The sequence below is a fragment of the Agelaius phoeniceus genome, chromosome 25 (genome assembly GCF_051311805.1).
Source record: "Agelaius phoeniceus isolate bAgePho1 chromosome 25, bAgePho1.hap1, whole genome shotgun sequence".
Classification (NCBI taxonomy): Eukaryota; Metazoa; Chordata; class Aves; order Passeriformes; family Icteridae; genus Agelaius; species Agelaius phoeniceus.
The window spans coordinates 1,711,411-1,729,483 of record NC_135289.1 but is presented as its reverse complement, the minus strand read 5'-3'; the positions used below and the strand labels follow the sequence as shown (position 1 = coordinate 1,729,483).

General features: G+C 50.1%; 1 protein-coding gene across 6 annotated transcripts in view; it reads left to right on the top strand.

Annotated features, from left to right (window-relative positions):
* Positions 1 to 18,073, top strand: part of ANKS1A (ankyrin repeat and sterile alpha motif domain containing 1A) — a 73,789-nt gene that overhangs the window by 17,122 nt on the left and 38,594 nt on the right. For 3 of the 6 annotated variants that reach the window (XM_054648562.2, XM_054648561.2, XM_054648560.2), the window contains exons 4-11: positions 1,551 to 1,613; positions 5,510 to 5,806; positions 6,767 to 6,842; positions 7,126 to 7,227; positions 8,438 to 8,533; positions 8,618 to 8,814; positions 10,266 to 10,358; positions 14,318 to 14,435. In XM_054648562.2, the coding sequence (XP_054504537.2) occupies positions 1,551 to 1,613; positions 5,510 to 5,806; positions 6,767 to 6,842; positions 7,126 to 7,227; positions 8,438 to 8,533; positions 8,618 to 8,814; positions 10,266 to 10,358; positions 14,318 to 14,435 (1,042 nt within the window). Of the gene's footprint in view, positions 1 to 1,550; positions 1,614 to 1,736; positions 1,888 to 5,509; positions 5,807 to 6,766; positions 6,843 to 7,125; positions 7,228 to 8,437; positions 8,534 to 8,617; positions 8,815 to 10,265; positions 10,359 to 14,317; positions 14,436 to 18,073 lie in introns of those variants that run through there. The other 3 variants (XM_077190509.1, XM_077190508.1, XM_054648563.2) reach the window with 3 other exon arrangements.

Here is an 18,073-nt window from a genome sequence, read left to right as displayed (position 1 = left end):
AAGTGATCTCCTGCTTCTGGGCTTCTAAAACTAACCCACAGTTTTCCTTTCAGCTGCTGGATAGCTGAGCAGGTTTCTAGTTCTGCAGAGGATCCATTGGCTCCCTCCTTTGGGAACTAATCCAAGCAGCTTTGTTCAGTCTCTTTGGCCGTGCTCTCTTAGCTGCTTTCCTGGCTTGTCTCTGGCACTTGCTCCAGTTCACTAATTTGTAAGTTCTAAGATAATTTTAACATTACTTGCCCCCAGATAAATCCCTAGCTTAATATGAAAGAATTATTTTTGCAATCAGGCAAGAAAAAAAAGCCTCTTGGATTTGTTCCTTTTGTCAAGCTGACAGTTTTGGCCTGGGGTGCAGAGGGAGTGAGGGGTACGAGGCAGCTGTGTCCACTGCAGAGGGCTGGCTCCTGTGGAACTGCCCATGGACATCAGAGGTATCTTAAATCCCAGGGAACTTCTGAAATGCCACTGCTGGAAGGCCCAAATATTCCTGTTGTTGCAGAGTTTTGTTTACAGGAACTGGTTTCATGAATGAGCCAGCTGAGTGCTGTCACCCTCCCTAGCACAGAGTGACAGGCCCAGACCAGTGGCTAAAGCTGCAGTGGGCTGTGCTTGTCCTGTCCCTAAGGCACATCTGCTGACCCTGGGAATCAGCTCCTAAACCACTCAGGTGTTCTTTCAGGAGGAAAGGAATAAATCAAAATAGGTGTGCCTGCCTTGGTGCCAGCAGGCTAAACCTGGACATTGATTCCAGAGGTAATTCCCAGGTGGGTCAGACACCCCTGGCCTGAGTTCAGCTCACAGTCAGGGTGAGCAGCTGTGGAGTCCCTTCTGCCGATTTGCTTCATGGTAGTTTTTCAGAAGCTGGGGAGCAAACTCCTTTCAGAGGCAGGTTTAGGAGTCCCAGTCCTCCTTTTGGGGACCCAAGTGCCACAGTGGAGTTTCCCAGGATGGGAAATCGATGCACCAGGCTGCCCCAGGGATAACTGCTGCTAAAACATCATGGAATGAAAAATCTGGTTGTAGTGCAGCTCTCTAGCATTCCTGCACTGAGCAGGAATAACGAGGAATGTGTGTTCTGATGTCTCTGGTGACAGTTCTCCAGTTTGGGGCTGTGGTTAATCATGTCTCCAGGCACAGCTGCAGGCACTCAGTCTGATTACATGGGCTTGAGTGCAGGTAACCCTTACAATCAATCTGACAAGAACTGAGTGAGAGCCCATAGTGTAAATGTTCTGCTCTGAGTAGGGCAGCTAGAGGGGTGATCTTTGCAAAAATCCAGAGCTTAGTATGATCCTTGCAGGTAATGTTTCATTCATGTCTGTTTAGTAGGAACCCTGTTAAATGAGAGAAGTCAGCTGAGGAGCCTGTGCTTGGAGCCTGGTCCAGGTTACAACAATCCCAGCTGGAATGGCTTCTGCTGGCCATGGCTCTGACTGGAACAAGATGCTGTGTCCTGCCATTCCACCCCTTGGAGTCACCCATTGCTTTGTTGCTGTATCTCACCCATTTCATTATCACATTTTTTTTCTTTTTCCTCTTCCTTTTTGTAGAATGCTCTTGAGATCAAAGAACTCAAAAAGTACGGCCCCTTTGACCCATATATCAATGCCAAGGTGTGTACTTTGCTGTCAGCATTTCACTGCATCATCACTCCAGGCTGCACTCGCGTGCTTCCAGGTGCAATAATACCTGTTCACTTTGCAGCTGCTTGGGGAAAAGGAAAATGGGACCATTGATTTACTGTGGGTTTCTCTCTTCAAAGCAGTCATAGAAACATAATTAAAGGAAAGCTTTTCCTTACTTTCCTGGGGGCTCCTTCCTTGCTTAGCCTTGTAGGACTCGCAGTGATGGTCAGTTTGCTTGATTGGGCTGGATGACTTCCCAAAGGTAATGTTACCTCAATTTAATGTTCTAGGTTTTGTTTCATGTGCTGGTGTTGCTGATAAATGCAAAGAGAAGGAATTTTTTTCCCCCTGCTTAACCATGGTTGCATTTTCTCTGTGGGCTGTTTGGAGTGAATTTTGATGCCTTTTCTCCTACCAAATGCATAATGCTCTGTGTGTTGTTTGAATGGACAGTTAATCCCTGTGGTGGTGGTGGGGAGAAGGGAGGGCAGTGATGTTCCTGCCTCCCTTCCCAAGTCCTCCATGTCCTGCTTATTACATCAGTCTCTCTTTTGATGTTCAGTCTGTGGTGTCGTTTGACCCTTCAGCCCTGGTCTCCTGTTCCTGTTTTCTGGCCTGTTTTGCTCCTCTCTTCTTTTCAGTTGTTTTGAGCTACAAAAGACACAACATCAGCTTATGCAGAGTCTGAGCTGTTGAAGAAGCTTCCTATCCAATATTGGGATGTTGAAGATCAAATTCCTGGTGGTGGTTTCTCAGACATCATTTTCCAGTTTTATTTCTAGTGAATCTACAAGCAAGGGGTGGCAAACAATCTGTTGCTCTGTCCTGAGACACCTCTGCCATGAGCCACCATGCCACAGTTGCTTCCAGCCAGTTATTTTGGATCCAGCCATCCATGGCAGATTTCTGTCTGTCAGAGTTTCCCTCTCCTTGGTCTGCAGGACCTTAGGAACACACAGCCAGAGCTCCTGTGCTTGCTGGGAGTTAGGTGTGGTTTTCAGAGCCCTGTTTCAGGGTCACTGGTGCCCATTCTCTGAGCACAAAGTGTTCTTGTAAAGCTCATCCAAATTGGGGATTTTTGCAAAAATCCAGATAGGAATTTTATGCCTTTATGTATTCTGTGGAAACATCATAGTTGAGCAGTTCACTTGCCTGAAAGGAGCTTCCTAAAACATTGTCAATAACAAGTGAAATCTTAGACACTCCAGTGTTGGAAAGTTGAATGAAGAAGGAATATAAAGAGGGAATATTCAGTACTGGCAGTTTATTCAACCCTTCAGATCTTTACAGGTCAGAAAACTTTCCCTTATTCAAACCAGGTCTCCCTGTGCTCAGTCAGAGCTGTGTGTTGGGAGCAGGGGGTGCAGAACAGACACAGCACTTGAAGGGGCTGTGTGTGGTGAGTACTATCACATCAGCAGGGCTTGCAACCTGTGCTGGAGCCCATGAGAAAGTAGAGCCATCCCTGCTCGTGTCCTGTTTGTGCTCACAGCTCCTCTCTTCCAGCTGAGAGCTGGGGGATGCAAGGATTCCTGCAGGAATGCAGCCCCTCGGCCCTCCTGAGTGCTTTATTTTTCTAAGTAGTTCTGAAATTTGAAGCCATGTGCCTTCTGGCAGCTGGAATGGAATTTTCCTTTTCCATCTCTGATACATCTGTAGGTCTGACCACTCCTGCTCGCTGCTCTGGTTTGTGCCTGGAGAGGTGATGCAGGAAGGGAGCAAACTCCCTTGCCTGGAAGAACTGGAGTATTTTTGGCTGCTCAAAACTCTCCCAAAATGCAGGCAATAAAGACTCAGGCAATAGTGGGAGTTTCCACTGCACAGTGTGGAATTGGGAGAGACTTGCTGTGATGATTCAAGGGAGTTTATTGCCTGCTGATCTCTGCTGCAGGAGGAAAGTCTGGGGATTTTGCCTCAAGCACTGGAGCCCCAATCTGCTTAGGGAAAATTGGACTGAATTGCAGGGAAGATGAGGGAAGTCTCCAACAATTATGTTTTTAAACGATGTCGTGTTCCCATTTCTAAGCCCTCAGGCAGATGCTTGGAACTGCTGCATGCTTCAAATTCCCCTGAGGCACATGTACCCTGTGCTAGGGAGAAAGGAGAGGGGGGCAGTCCTAGCCAGGGAAATGCCCAGCAGCCAGGGCTGGCACGAGCAGCGTGTGCCCCCACAGCTCTGGGGCAGGGACCCACTGCTCAGAGGGGCTGGGCTGATCCAGTCTTTGCACAAAGCCTGGCAGAGAGGATCCCTCATGCCACAGGGCAGGCTGAGAGCCTGGCCCAGCTGTCGTGGGCTCCCTGATCCCTGCACTCCCACCCCATCAAAGGGGGATAATGGGATTTGCCAACCCTGTAAATGCCCGAGAGCAGCAGTGTGAGCTGACCGGCAGGTGCAAGCTCTGATGTTCCCTACTCTGTCCCCTCTCACTCCCTTTGTATATTTTTTGTGCAGATTTCTGTATCCTGCAGTACCCTCTGTCCACGTGTCTGTGCCTCCCCCCAGGATGGAGCCTGTTTGACTTGGACCTTCTGTGCTGGCAGTGATGCTTTGCCCCGTGTGCCCCCTCCCCCTGCACGTGCCTGATTCTGCTCCTTCCCTTCACTGCCCTGCAAGCTGCAGCTGCCAGAGCCTCTCCCAGCTCCTGCTCCCTTTCCTGCTTTGCCTGTGGCTGAGAAGTGATGCAAAAGCCAGACACAAACACCTGGGGGATGGACAGGACTCCTGAGGGTGACTGAACGCCTCAGCAGGATCCGAGTGCTCGTGCAGCCCCACGAGTTTGTGACATGGTGCAAAATACTGAGCAGTGTCCCGAGGCATGTGTGTGCTCTCACAGCAGGCAGGGATCAAATTCCCTTCTGCAGTGGTGCTGCTGCCTCCAGCAGGACAAGAACATTCTGTTTATTTTATTGGAAATGTTGTTAAATGACAAACTCAACCACAATTCTTTCAGCTGAAGTGTATAACTGTTTGTATTAAAATGTTTTGGGGGTTATATTGTCAGATAGTTGTTTCTAAAGTGCTTAAACCAGAATCCCTTTGTGGATGACACACAGAAACTTGAGAGGAACTTAATTTGAAAAAAGTCTCTGTTAAATCTGGGCATGTTCCTATTTTGCACCTACACATGTGGGGTGTTGGACTGCTCATTTTTGGGCTTTGCATCGCTGGTTCTTGGCCTGGCTGCTGCTGCATGCTTTGGTTTGGGTCTGGCTTCCAGCTGGGGGTGCTCCCTTGTCACTGAGACATTGCTTCCCTCAGCTGACCTGAGCCCTGGCTTGTTCCTGCAGTGGTGGAATTGCACAATTCTCTGGTTCACAAACTGCATGGGGCTGGGTGCACCCTGTCTCTAAACAGCCAGAATTGCAGAGGTGGAATGACTGTTATAACCAGGATAAGTAGGATTTGAAACAATTGAAGTTTAAATCTAAAATTATGATGATAATGAAGCTCCAGCAAATAGTAGAATTCAACAACAGGTTGCCTGCCTTTTATTTTTGTGGCACCCTGAAGTGTGGGATGCTGCCAAGACACCAGACTGCCTTTCCCAGGTGCCAGCAGCATTAATGGGAACCTGGATACAGCTGAACATCCCTTAAACTTTAGGATTCTGCCCCTGGTGCTTGGAAAGCAGGCTGGGCCATCTCTAGTCCCTCTTTCCCACAGCTGAAGTGCGTTGTTCTCGACATCCCTGAGGCTGTGGCAATGAGCTTGTCAGGGGACACTAAACACCCAGGGAGATGGTGAAACAAAGCTCAGGCTGGTTCAGACTGGGCTCTCTGCTTCCCCACTGCTTTTTTTTTTTTTTTTTTGTCTCATTTATGGATTTAAACGTTGGAGCAAGGCGCTGCCCCGGCCCTGACGTGCTGCCGCTTGTGCCCTGCAGAACAACGACAACGAGACGGCGCTGCACTGCGCGGCCCAGCACGGCCACACCGAGGTGGTGAAGGTGCTGCTGGAGGAGCTCACCGACCCCACCATGCGCAACAACAAATTCGAGACCCCCCTGGACCTGGCCGCGCTCTACGGGAGGCTGGAAGTGGTCAAGATGCTCCTGAACGCCCACCCCAACCTGCTGAGCTGCAACACCAAGAAACACACTCCACTGCACCTGGCAGCCAGGAACGGGCACAAGGCAGTGGTGCACGTGCTCCTGGATGCTGGCATGGACAGCAACTACCAGGTATCTGGTGTGGGGGTGTTCACAGGGGCCTCAGGATGAGGGAAGAGATGAGAATGTTGACTCCATGTTTATTATTTTATGATATATATTATATTAAAACTATACTAAAAGAATAGAAGAAAGGATTTCATCAGAAGGCTGGCTAAGAATAGAAAAAGAATGATAACAAAGGCTTGTGGCTCAGCTCTGTGTCCGAGCCAGCTCACTGTGATTGGCCATTAATTAGAAACAACCACATGAGCCCAATCCCAGATGCACCTGTTGCATTCCACAGCAGCAGAAAACCATTGGTTACATTTTGTTCCTGAGGCCTCACAGCTTCTCAGGAGAAAAAATCCTAAGGAAAGGATTTTTCATAAAAGATGTCTGTGACAATCTGGTGTGTCTGAGTGGGGGCCAGGCTGCTGGCTGGGGATTGGAGAGCTCCACCAACCCTCCCTGCAGAAGCTGAGGGGAGCTTTGTGTTCTGCTGGGCTGTGTGTGCAGCTCTGGGGTGCTGGGGGAGGCTGCCCAGAGGGGCTCGGGTGCTGTGCATGCCTCACGCCTGAGACACAGACACAGTGAGGGACACAAACACCCTGTGGCCAAAGCTGTTCTGCCCTGCAGTGCTGTGAGCTCTTGATAGGCAAACGTGTCTCTTCCTATCAAGCCACTTGTGAATGTGCTGTTTTCACAGCAATGGCTTGTATGTGGGTCTTGTTTTTCCTTGCCAGGACATGACCTCTTGCCGAGCTGTAGAAGGCCCTTTCTTGGTCTCTCTCTGATGGAACCATCCCCATTTTTCCATCCCACATCCTCAGCATTGTAATAACATTGATAGTCTGTCCTCAGCCATAGGTAGTGCTGCCCACACCTCGTGTACAAGGCCGTGTATTTATTGCTTCTGTAACCCTCTAAGCCATGCCTCCCTCACCATTCCCTGCTGTCTGGCTTCATGCTATGTTTCCATTTAATTTGCAGACTGAGAAAGGCAGTGCTTTGCACGAAGCTGCTTTGTTTGGCAAGACAGATGTGGTACAAATATTGCTGGCTGCAGGTGAGAGAATGTTCCCCCTTTGAAGCACTAATGTGGTGATCCCTTCACCCAGAGCTTGAGGAAATCCCTTTCTAGTGCAGCAGGTTTCTCTATCCAGCTGTCAGAGCTCCTTGGAGCAGGATGTAGGAGAGATTGGCTCTTGGAGTTTGGCTTTAGATTTGTCTCTAGAGTGCCTTTTAGCTCCCCCCAGTGCTGATCACAAATGTGACTTGATGAAATACACAAACCTGCACATAGTTAGACAATATTCTTGCTTTTGCCCTCTGTACCCCTGTGGCCACAGGTATTGATGTGAACATAAAGGATAACAGAGGCCTGACTGCTCTGGACATTGTGAGGGAGCTTCCTTCCCAGAAAAGCCAGCACATAGCAGCTCTCATTGAAGGTGGGTAATGCAGCTCTGCCTCTGGGGAGGAGGGGAAAGCTTTGGGTGGTGATGCTGCCAAGGCAGGTACAGGATGTGCTTTTCTAGACCTGGAGAGTGCTGAAATCAGTTTCAGGCTGGTTTGGAAGATCCGGTGCTGAAACGCTGGGGTGAGCTTCCCCAGACCAAATGTTTGGAGGAGGACTTGGGGGGATTTAGGAGGATTAGTCCTTTGCTGAGAGAGTGTGGCGTGACTTTTACAGTTTAAATGGGCTTAATTGAGCTTTGTTTAGCTCACTTTAGAAGTTAATTAAAATTAAGGATAGCCTAAATCTGCTTGCAGAATTCAAAGTAACAGCTTTAGAAATGGTTCTGGTGTAACTCCCCTTTACGCGTCTGTGTAGGCAAATCGCTGTCCACAGATCTCACATCCTGCTCCTCGCCTCGTTGTGAGGCTTGGGCATGGAATTTGCAAATGAGATTTACAGAAAAGGCCTTGATTACTTGTGTTTTATAAAGGAGCTTGGTCCATTGTGTCTGTCCAAATTCGGGAATGAAATGTGACATCTTGGCTAAATTCATACCTTGTAATTACGCTGTCTGCATTTCCTCTCAGCTGTGGGGAGGATCAGAAGCATTTGGAGCTGGGGTGTATTATTCATGCTGAGCATTTGGGAGCTTTGCAGGTTCAAAGCACTTCTCAGACTTTTAACTAAGCTGTGCCTGTGAGGCTGGAATGTTTGAGCTTTATTCTGAAAGTGAAGACAAAGATGGGCTTTAAAACTGAAGGTGTTGCAGATAAAGGTTGTTAGTTTTCCCCAGGAGGGAGCTGCTGTTGGATGTTACATCAGCTGAATGTTTCTGGCTTTGCCTGTGGTTGGGGGCTGCAGCTGGAATTGGTTTTTCTTGTTATGACTCTGTTCAGTGATGGAGTTTGTGTCTACAACACGAATTTGCTCCGTGACTCTGTGTCCGTGCAGCAGCTTTGCAGCTTTCTGATTAAAGACTCTGAAAGTTCAAAGGACTATCCCTCCCCTTGTGCCTGTGATTAAAGAGGCTGCCTGCTTCTATTTTGAGATCTGAGCTGCAAGTTTTAATAATGTTATTTTTTTTTGGACACTTAATAAGCTGACAGTTGGCCTTCCACCCACGAGGGAGGAAGCGCCATGTGCTGAAGGGGACAGAAAGCCAGATGGACATGAGCTGACCCTGTCCCCCAACCCCCTTGCAGATTACACCATTGGGAAGAAAAGTGCCAAAGCTGTGGAGAAATCTGCTCCAGCCCCGCTCGCTGCAGCCACCGATCCCTCGGGCCGGACGTCTCAGGGTGGGCATCACCAGCATTCCTCTCCCTGCCAGCACCGAGTCAGGACATCCAGGGCCAATCCCATCTCTCTCTTCCCCCCTGCAGGTGATGTGGACAAAGCTGTCACAGAGCTGATCATGGATTTTGATGTGAACCCAGAAGAGGAGAGCCCCTACGAGGCTCTGTACAACGCCACGTCCTGCCACTCCCTGGACAGCCTGGCCAGCGGGAGATCGTCTGACCGGGAATCTGGGAGCAAGGAAGCTGAGCCCAGTGGCCTCAAAGCAGCTGCAGTCAGGCCTGTATGTAGCTGTATGTGCTTGCCCTAGAGGCACAGGGGGCTGACCTGCAGGGTTGGGTTTTGCAACAAGCTGCCCAAGCTTGAGGAAATCTTTAAATCCTTCCCTGACATCGATGAGAGCAGGCAGGTATCTCTCCTTTTCTGCTCACAGGGATTGCCTAAAAGCAACCACTTCTTGGTTTCACCTTGTGTTGCATCCTTCTGTTTTCTGGCAGTGCACTGGTGCCAGTGAAACTTGGTCTGCCAGGAGATTATATTTTGCAGAAGGGCTGACTTCTTGTCCTGAAAAAAGTTCTACAGACTTGTGTGGAGCATCTTCTCATGGCTCACTGCTTTACTACAGCTAAGGCTCTCAGGAAGTTATCTGTAATAACCTCTTGGAAGCTAGTTGGCAGTGGAAGGGTTTTGTTTTTTTTTGTGTATTACTTGCAGAGCTCTGTAGAGGGTACTCCAGGCTTTACAGAGCAGCACAGAGCTCCTGGAACTGTCCCCAGAGGTGTCTTCCTCACCTTCTGTCAGCTGCATCTGCTGCCATGGTAGCAATCAGCAGGAAGGCTGCTATGGGGCAGATGGGACACGGGCCCTGCAGTGCTGGGTCAGCTTCAGGCTCTGTGTTCTGGTTGGTCTTCCAAAGCCTGCTCTGTGGAGGCGTTTTTGGACAAAAGGCAGAGCAGCAGTGAACAATTAAACTGCTGGGGGCACAGTAACCATGGTTCCCCTCTGTGCAAAGAGGTGCAGCCTTTGGCTTGTGCTGAGAGCAAGCAGAATAGAAATGAGACATAAGCTTTGGTGATGGATATTTTGGGCAGATCTCTCAGGTGTGCAGTACCAGGCAGTCCTGTTACTGATCAGATCTTGTCATTGTCCTGTGCTGATGGTGTCTGGTGTGAAATGAGCTCAGTTCTATCACAAGTAAGGAAAGAGGAGAGCTGAACTGCAGTGAAAAGAGAGCAGGAAGAGGGACATGCTCCAGTAGCTGGCTGGAGTTCGAGCAGTGCAGCTCTGCTGCTCCCTTGGCCATTAGATGGAGCTGTGGCTGGGCAGGAGGTGGCCCCGGGAGCAGCCCCAGCTGCCCAGTTGCAATTCCGGGATACCGGAGGAGAGCAGTGCAGCTTAGTTTCTCCATCCCTAGGGTTTCCCACTATCAAAGGTGCCCTGGCATCAGTTTCACTAAGCCACAAGCCCTTTCTTCTGATCAGGTCGTTGCTCCCTGCCCTGTGTAATGCTGTGGAGATGCAGGTTTGGGTTTAAGTGAGACTGGTGGGACAGGTGGGACACTGATCGTGAGGAAGAGGAGGAGAGAAGGCAGCAGCCATTGCCCAGCTCTGGGCTGTTAGGGCTGAACTTCTCCACCAAGATTAATTTGAAGGGGTCCTTGCTGCACCCACAGCAGTGGGGCCATAGGGCTGGGGGGCAGAAGGGATGAGCTGACAGTGTCTGTCTCACCTGCAGAGAGAACGCCCTCCCCCGCCGGCCAAGCCCCCGCCTGATGAAGAGGAGGAGCAGAATGTGGAGAAGAAGACAAGCCACAGTGCTCCCTGTGAGGTACATGGGGCTTGCTCTGGGGTGTTTCATGGAAGAGTGGTTTAACATCAGTTTTAATAGTTTGGGAGGAGCCAAGGGTGCTGTTACCTCCTGTGCTCGTTGGGCTGTGGATGTGAAGCATTCCCTCACTCAGCATTGCTGCTGTCCCTTACCATGGGAACTTCCTTTGTCCGGTTCTTCCAGGGCACCTCAGAGTTGACCTTCAGCCTTACTTTCCTATTCTTGGCTGAGAATTCCCTTAGGGAGAGATTTTTCTGAGCCACGTTGTGATGTGGACCATTGCCCTCTAGTAATGATCCCACCACAGGCATCTTCAGTTGGACTGAAGCACGGAGGGGCTGCGAGTTCCTGCTTCCTCTGAGCTCCCAGCTGTGGAGGAGCTGCACGGGCTTGTGGGTCCCACTGACATGAGCAGGGATCAGGGGCTGGAATTCAGCTGAGGATCTGGCCCAGCATGTGTTAAAGCTGCCTTCTGCAGGGGTCAGTGGTGTGAGCTGCTTTTCTGATGGAGCTCAAGCTCTCTCATTTCATTTTGTTGCTGCTGGGGCTTCCTGTTGCTCACCTTATTCACCTACTGTGAACCTCAGATGTAAGGACTCTCCAGGAGACATGGCTGTGGGAAACCACAAGTGTGCCTTGGCAACTTCTGCTGACACCCAGGAAAACCTTCAAAGCAAATCCAAATCCCTGTGGATTTCTGTGCTCTCCCAAAGGCAGTGGGTTGTGTGTGAAGCTTGTGGAGTGTGTGCCACCTCTGCTGTCAGAGCAGGCTCTGGTTCTGCAGGTGCTTTCTTTGAGTGTGCTGATCTGCTGGAGTTCTGCAAGGCATAAATGAGCTCTGTTTTCTGGAGAGTGTCAAATCCACATGAGACACGGGTGAGCATGGCCTGATGTAGTAGAACTGACTGCAGAGAGGGAGTAAACTCTGAGCTGTGCGTGAGCTGGGAAACTGGGATGTGACATTGTGGACTGATCAAATGCAGGGGGTGGCAACCAGTCCTGTGCCTGGCTCTGGCAGAGGAGAGCTGGGCAGCAGGTCGTGGAGTAATTGGGAAGCAGAATTTGTTTATGACAATAAACACGGGGAGGGAAACGTGCCCTGACCATTCCTGCTGAGCTTTCTTGCCATGTTTAATTACCAAACACCTGCTGTGTTGTCCTGCCTTTAATGGCTTTGGAAGCACAATCCATTAAAGGGAATCTTGCTGGCAAATGGCAGAGTGACTCGCTGGGGAGACCTTGATTTGTGACCAACTTCAGTGACAAAACTTACGGGCAGCATGTGGCTGCCTGGAAATGACCTTTTGGACATACTGATGAGGAGTTTGGGGCTGATCCTTTTACTTTGCTTGTTCCTCCTGGCCTGCTCTGCTTTTCTGACTCTTGCCCATCTTTTATCACCTCTCCCTGGGCCAGGCAGGTGCGCACATGCTCCAGGAATGCTGTAAACATTCTGCTGCAGCATCCCAATCTGCCACCCTCTAGCCCTGCTCTCTCATTGGAGCCAGGACACTTAGTCATTGAGTATTCTGGGGTTGGGCCAAACTCCAGTTTTCCAAAGTAGTCGTTTTATTCCTTGCCAAGCTGGGGCTATCAGTCAAAGCAGATGAGCGTAAACAAGAAACTTCACTTTCATCACGGAAAAGCGTTGGTACAAACAGGCAAAGGAGCTGATTGTTTGGAGGTGCTTGAGTGGTGCCTTTCACTATCTGCAGAAACCTTCTGGGTTTGGAGCTGAGTAAGAGTCTGCACTGTCAAATTAAACTTCAGTTCCAGTTGTTTACTGCTTGTCTCCGGAAGGGAAGTGCGGATCAAGGACGAGGCGCCACGTTGGCTCCGTGAGTTTGGTCTGCAGCTCTGGGGAGGGAGAAGAGAGGAAGAGATGAGTTAGCCTTTAAAAAGTCTTTCAAAGTCCTCTGCTGTGGATTAAGTACACCTTAAAGAGCATCCTCATTATTCACAGCATCTTATTTTTGGGCTTTGCTAGCAATGAACATTTATAAATGCAAACAACACGGCTGAAGAACTAAAAGCTGCACTGGAAGAAAGCTTTACTTGGTGGTGCTGCTCCTCGTCACAAAGCCCACAGAGCAAGCAGGACTCCTCCAGCAATGGTCTCCATTGAGTGAATTTGAACCTAGAGCACTGTTTAGAGCTTGGAAGGATGAGAGGTGGAGAAAATCAAGTGTCACCAGGCCTGTGAAAGTTCACAGAGTAGAAGCTGGGAACTGTGTGCTGCTGGAGAGCTTCTGCCTTTGGTGCATTTAAAGAGGACAGCACAGGAATCATCTTCCACAGGAATGTCAGGAGAGCACAGAGCCTGGCTGAAGGTCCAGGCTGCTGCTGTGCTAACAGGCTGCTGCTGGGCAGGATTTTTACAAGATCACTGTCAAGAACCTCTTACCTGCTGTTCTGGTCTGACGGTTTTGTGCCACCATCTGGTCAGAATTTTTCCCTAATTTGCTCGTTATGAGCTCCTTCACCTGGAAAAGAGCAGGTCTGCTGGCAGCTCCTGCTCAAAGCAAGTAGAATAAATAAATATTTCCCATGCCAGACATGGCCCATTTCCTCCTGTTGGGAAAGTCACTTTAAAAGCCAGGTGGGTTCATGGCTTTTGTCAGAATCCTCTGTGCTGCTGACTCTTGGGTGCCTCTCCAAGACTCCTTTAAGGTTCCAGAGCTCCTGGCTGGGTTGCAGTTTGCCCTTGGAGCAGCTCTGGTGCTTTCATTCTGGGGAGAAGCAGGAGCTGTGCTCTGCTGGTGAGGCTGTGGCAGGTCCAGGGGTCTGAGCAGTAGGAGCCCTCCCTGGGGGCACATTTTGTTCAGACCTGCTGTTCCCTGTCCTGGCAGCAGGTAGGGATTGTTTGCTTTCTGCCTTGGCTTTGTCCCACTGTGGTTGGGGATAGTCACACGTGGGGTCACAGAGTGGTTTGGGCTGGAAGGGACCTTAAAGATCATCCAGTCCCAAGCCCTTGTCATGGGCTGGGGCACCTTCCACTCAACCAGGTTGCTCCAAGCCCCATCCAACCTGGCCTTGAACACTTCCAGGGCATTCACAATTTCGTCTCACTCCATGCCCCTCCCCAGCTCTCTTGGAGCCTCTGAGGGTGCATTCCTGGTCATGTTGAGCTCCTGGGACAGGGTTGCATCAATCTGCCAGGGTCTGGCCAGGAGATGGTGCTGGAAGGCAGCTGACTGTGCTGGCAGGGTGCCCTGTGGCCAGTTTAGTCCCTTCAGCACTGGGATGGCACACGAGGGTGTCCAGTGTCCATCATCCTTGGCATTGATACAGACCAACACGTGCGAGTGCAGCACGACTTGTCTGGATCCTGCACCAAAACCTCATCCCTGCACATGGCTGGTGGCTTTCCAGAACAGCTCAGGGAGAGTCTGCCAGGGTTACAAACCAGCTCTAAGTAGAGGCTTTGGGGGATTTAAATGAGCACAATCATTGCTGCACATCCTGAAGTTAAACTGAGTTCATACAGTGCTGCCTGAGGACTCCTTAGCTCTGAATATACCATACATCCTGAGGTCAGAAATGCAGATCTGAGATGCCTGAGAGGGTGGCAGGTATTTGGGCTTTTGTTCTTTTCAGCCCTGTCCTAATAGGGCCAGCAGCTAAAAAGTGAATGACTGTGCAAATTCCAACAGCACCAGCGAGTCTGAGATGGGATGAACAGGAATAACGCTCTCAGCTCTTTTCTCCCTCCAGGCTGTCTGCAGCCCTTGCTCAGTTGGTCAGTGCTGGAAAGCTGTCAGCAGCCTGAAATACTAAAAATTAAAGGGGTTTGGGTGGGGTTTTTTTGAGGGGGTTAAAAAAGCCCAAAGGGGAGTATTACAGTTTGGCTCACGCTCCACAGTGAATTCTGTGCTCAACCCCTGGCATAGAGGCTGTGGGGTTTATGCTGGGACAAAGCATTGCTTTACAGAGCACCACATTGTGCTGTTCTTCATTAGGCCTCTGCTGCCCGGGGGAAGAGCAGGGGAAGTGGAGCTGAGGAAGAGGAACACCCCTACGAGCTGTTGCTTACAGCAGAAACTAAAAAGCCGGTTGCAGTGGACAGGAAAACAAAAGGTGAGTGACCATCCAAAAAGCAGAGCTGTTTGCTTGCATGTGCTTCAGGAAGATGTGAGGGCAGAGGGCAAGTGGAACAATGAAAGTCTCTGCTGGGTGGGGGCTGGAGGGTGATTGTTGTGTTTCCTGGTAATCTCTGTGTGAAGGAGAGCTCTGAGCGTTCCTGTACAGAGTGTACACAGAGGAAGGGCAGCTCCTCTGTAGGACAGTTCAGAGATTGCAAGGATCTGCTCTGTGACCTCAGAAATGCCCAAATCTCATGCCTGGCCAAGCAAAGGCAGAGGGTGAGAGGCTGGAGGCTGTGCCTCTGCCAGGGAAGATGAGCAACACAAGTGTTCCAGTGAGCCGTGTTCTCCATCCAGCTGGCGCTGCAGGTTTCTGCTGTCCTGCTGTAAAATCAACATCCTGCTCTGTGCTAGAGCTAATTTGAGCTGGAAACTAACAGGAGGAAAACAAAAATGTGTAGAGCAGGGACTAGAACTGGCTGAGAGCACGGGGTACACAGGTTGATATTGAGGCAGTTTCGCCTCACCCTGAAGGACCTCTGAGCTTCACAAAGCATCTGGGAACACCTTGTCTCTTGTGTTTGGCTGTTGTTGGCTTTTTGGCTTTCCTTCAACAATAACAACAAAAGATTTGTTTAGAGGGAAAAGATTTCCGCTTTATTCAGAAGTCCTGAGCAGGAATTTGGGTGGATTTAGTTTGGGTTCTCACGCTGGGACCCCTCTGCCTCTGAGGATGGACGGGGCCAACAAGGACTTGAGGTGATGCCTCATAGAGTGCTTTGTCAGACCTGCAGCTTTTTTCCCCTCCTTGCAGCATGATAGCTCTCATTGCTCAGGTCCTGCTGCTCTCCTGGCTGCTCCAGGGTGGCACAAGAGGTCATTGTGTTCCCACCAGCACTTGCCAAAGCCCCTCACTGCCAGAGGCAAGTTTTGAGAGCTTTTCAGGTTGGTGCTTTCAGTCTGGGCCAGGAACAGTCCTTGGGCAACAGCCACTGAGGGCTTCCAGGCTTTCATCAGTGAGCAGCTATTGCTGGTTATCCCAACTGCTCCACTCCTTCCCCTGGCTGCACTGTCCAGGCTGGAGTGGTAAGAGTGGAGGTATGTCCTAATTATGTGTCAGCTTAAAATAAAACCTCAGAGTAAGGCAGCTGCCTGTTCTTGATGCAGATCTCTTCCCTTGAACTCCTGAAGACAGGAGAGGTTGCAGGAAGATCTTTATGGATCCAGAGCAGAGTCTCATCTTTTGATGTGCAGTTGGAAAGATCAAAGCTGTGACTTCATGGTTTGCACTCCATGGAAAGTGTTGGTAACAAGCCTGGAGCCCTTCCCACTGTTACAGTGGGAGAAATCCAAGGATGCCATTGAGTTTTTCCTCATCTTCCCTGTCTTTCCCATTCTTTAAATGCAGTCAGCACTGTGGCTGATGGTGGGGGGAGAAGATAAATTTAAGGAGTGGCAGAATTAAGCAAGAGTTGAGGGAGAGACCAAAACCTTACTTGGGGTGTTGGAGAATTTTCCCACCTCTGGGTCAGAAGAGCCCTGGAGCATCAAAGGCAGCAGCTGAATCCCAAGGCACAGAAGAGGCTGGAGCATGGCTTTGAACTGCTCCTTGGCTCTCAGACTGAGGGTCTGGCCTTCTGCATGAGTTCTGGAGCAGCCTTTGGTCAGGAGAGGAGGGCTTGGGTTCTTGTGGCTGTTGAAAGGGCGTTTCAGGGCAGCAGAAAGGCTGAATTTCAGGCATGTGGGTTTAATGGTGCCTTTCATCTGTGATAGCTGCCTTTGTTCCTCTGGCTGCCAGTTGTCCTGTGTCCAGCCAGCAGATGAATGTGGCATTATCCACTGGCTTTGGTGGCCTTTGTGTGTGTTAGAGCAGCTCGCTGTCACATGCTGGAGCACTGGGAGAGATTGGCCTCATGTTTTGGGCAGAGTATCAGAAGTGGTTTAAGCCAAATGCTCTCCCATCCACTTTGGTGTGCAGTCACATGCCTGAAGTCAGGGCACTCAGGCCCTCTAACAGGGTGTGAAAATAAAGCAAAGAGGAGGAATGTGTGTGGAGTGACCAGGAGGAGGCTTCTCAGCTCCTGCTGCCTCCAGAGAGACCTAATGGAGGGTGAAGAGATTTGAGTTTTGACCTGTTTGGCTTCTCAGGAGTCACACCCAGATGTTGTCAGCAGTGACAAGCTGCAGGTAGGACTGACTTGGTGCCTTCTGGTAGTTACTACAGACTGATACTTGAGGTTGTTCTGTGCTGTTTCCATAGGAGGTCCAGCTTGAAGCCCCCACTTTGCCCTTCCTCCTGTTAGAGATTTTCTATGTGGTTATCCTGGTTCAGCCAGCACAGTGTGACTGTGCTGCTAACCAGAGAGCTGGAATGAACCAGCAATAAAGTCAGAACAAGCTGCAGAGAGATTGAAAGAAACTTTTTTCTGAGAGCCAGAATATGGCTGCTGAAATAGCAGGGTGGATATTGCTGGGGGGGTTTTGTGGGGACACTTGGTTATGGCAGACAAAGGTTTGGGGACAACTCTAGGTGTGCTGTGAGATGAAGGACAATACAAACCCACAGCCTGTGTGTCCTCACATGGTGTTACCTTGGACAGAGGACAGCCTTCTGTCCTATATCCCAGGACCAAACCTTTGTTTCTGCTCTCATGGTGTTGTGCAGAATCACATTGATGATCTCTCTAAGCAGGGCAGTGTCTCATTGCCCTTTCTGAAGAGGGGAGCACAAAAGTGCACAACAAATTCAGGTGGATAAACTCTGCCTGGAATGATTGAGCTTGGTGAGGTTAGTACAGGAGTGTGCCATCCTCAGCTGGGCTCCACACGAGGTAGCTGGCTGTGGGATGGGCCTGTATTTCAGTCCTGTTGTAGGTAAAGGATATTTTTGCACCCCTCAAAGCCAGCTTCTTCCTCTGGCCTTCTGTTTCACAGGAGGGAGATTTGCCTGCTCCTCACTTGACAAATTCTGGCATGATGTAACGTGGGCAGCCTTTTCCACGTGCAGATCAGAGGCTGCTGTACGCCCTCACTCATTTTAAGGTTGGGGAGCTTGAGCAGGCAGCAGCTGCAGGAACAGCTTCATTCTCCTAATCCAGGGTTGTGAGACAAATCCTGCCGTTGATATAGAGAGGAAGAAATCCAGTGGAGGCAGGGTGGTTACAGCTTAGCATGGAGTGTTTAGGGAAGTGCTTCGTATCTGGAGTGCTCAGGCTGCTGGCAGGGAAGCTCTTACTGGAATTCCCCCTGGGATGCAAACAGTCTGCACCCAGGAAGGGCTCCTGATCCCAGCAAGGGTTGGGAGCAGCCTCTCCTGTGGATGAGACCTGCATGAGGCTGTGGCTGAAAAAGGCAGGATCTGTCAAATGATCTGTGCTGGGGGGTAAAATCAGTGAAGGGAGAGAAATCCATGAAGGAAGCTGGGCAGAAGTCCCTGTGCTAGGGACCTTTTTCTGAGTGTAACTCACATGAAACTGGAGGAGGATGATTCTTTCAGATCCCCTGAAAGGAGAGGCCTGGAGAGCCCTGCATGTTCCTGCTGTGTGCACCTCAGTGTCATAAAGACTGAGATGACTTCCTACATTAGTTCTTCTGTCTGCAGCTTTCAGGGCAGGCTCTGAAATGTCTCCTTCA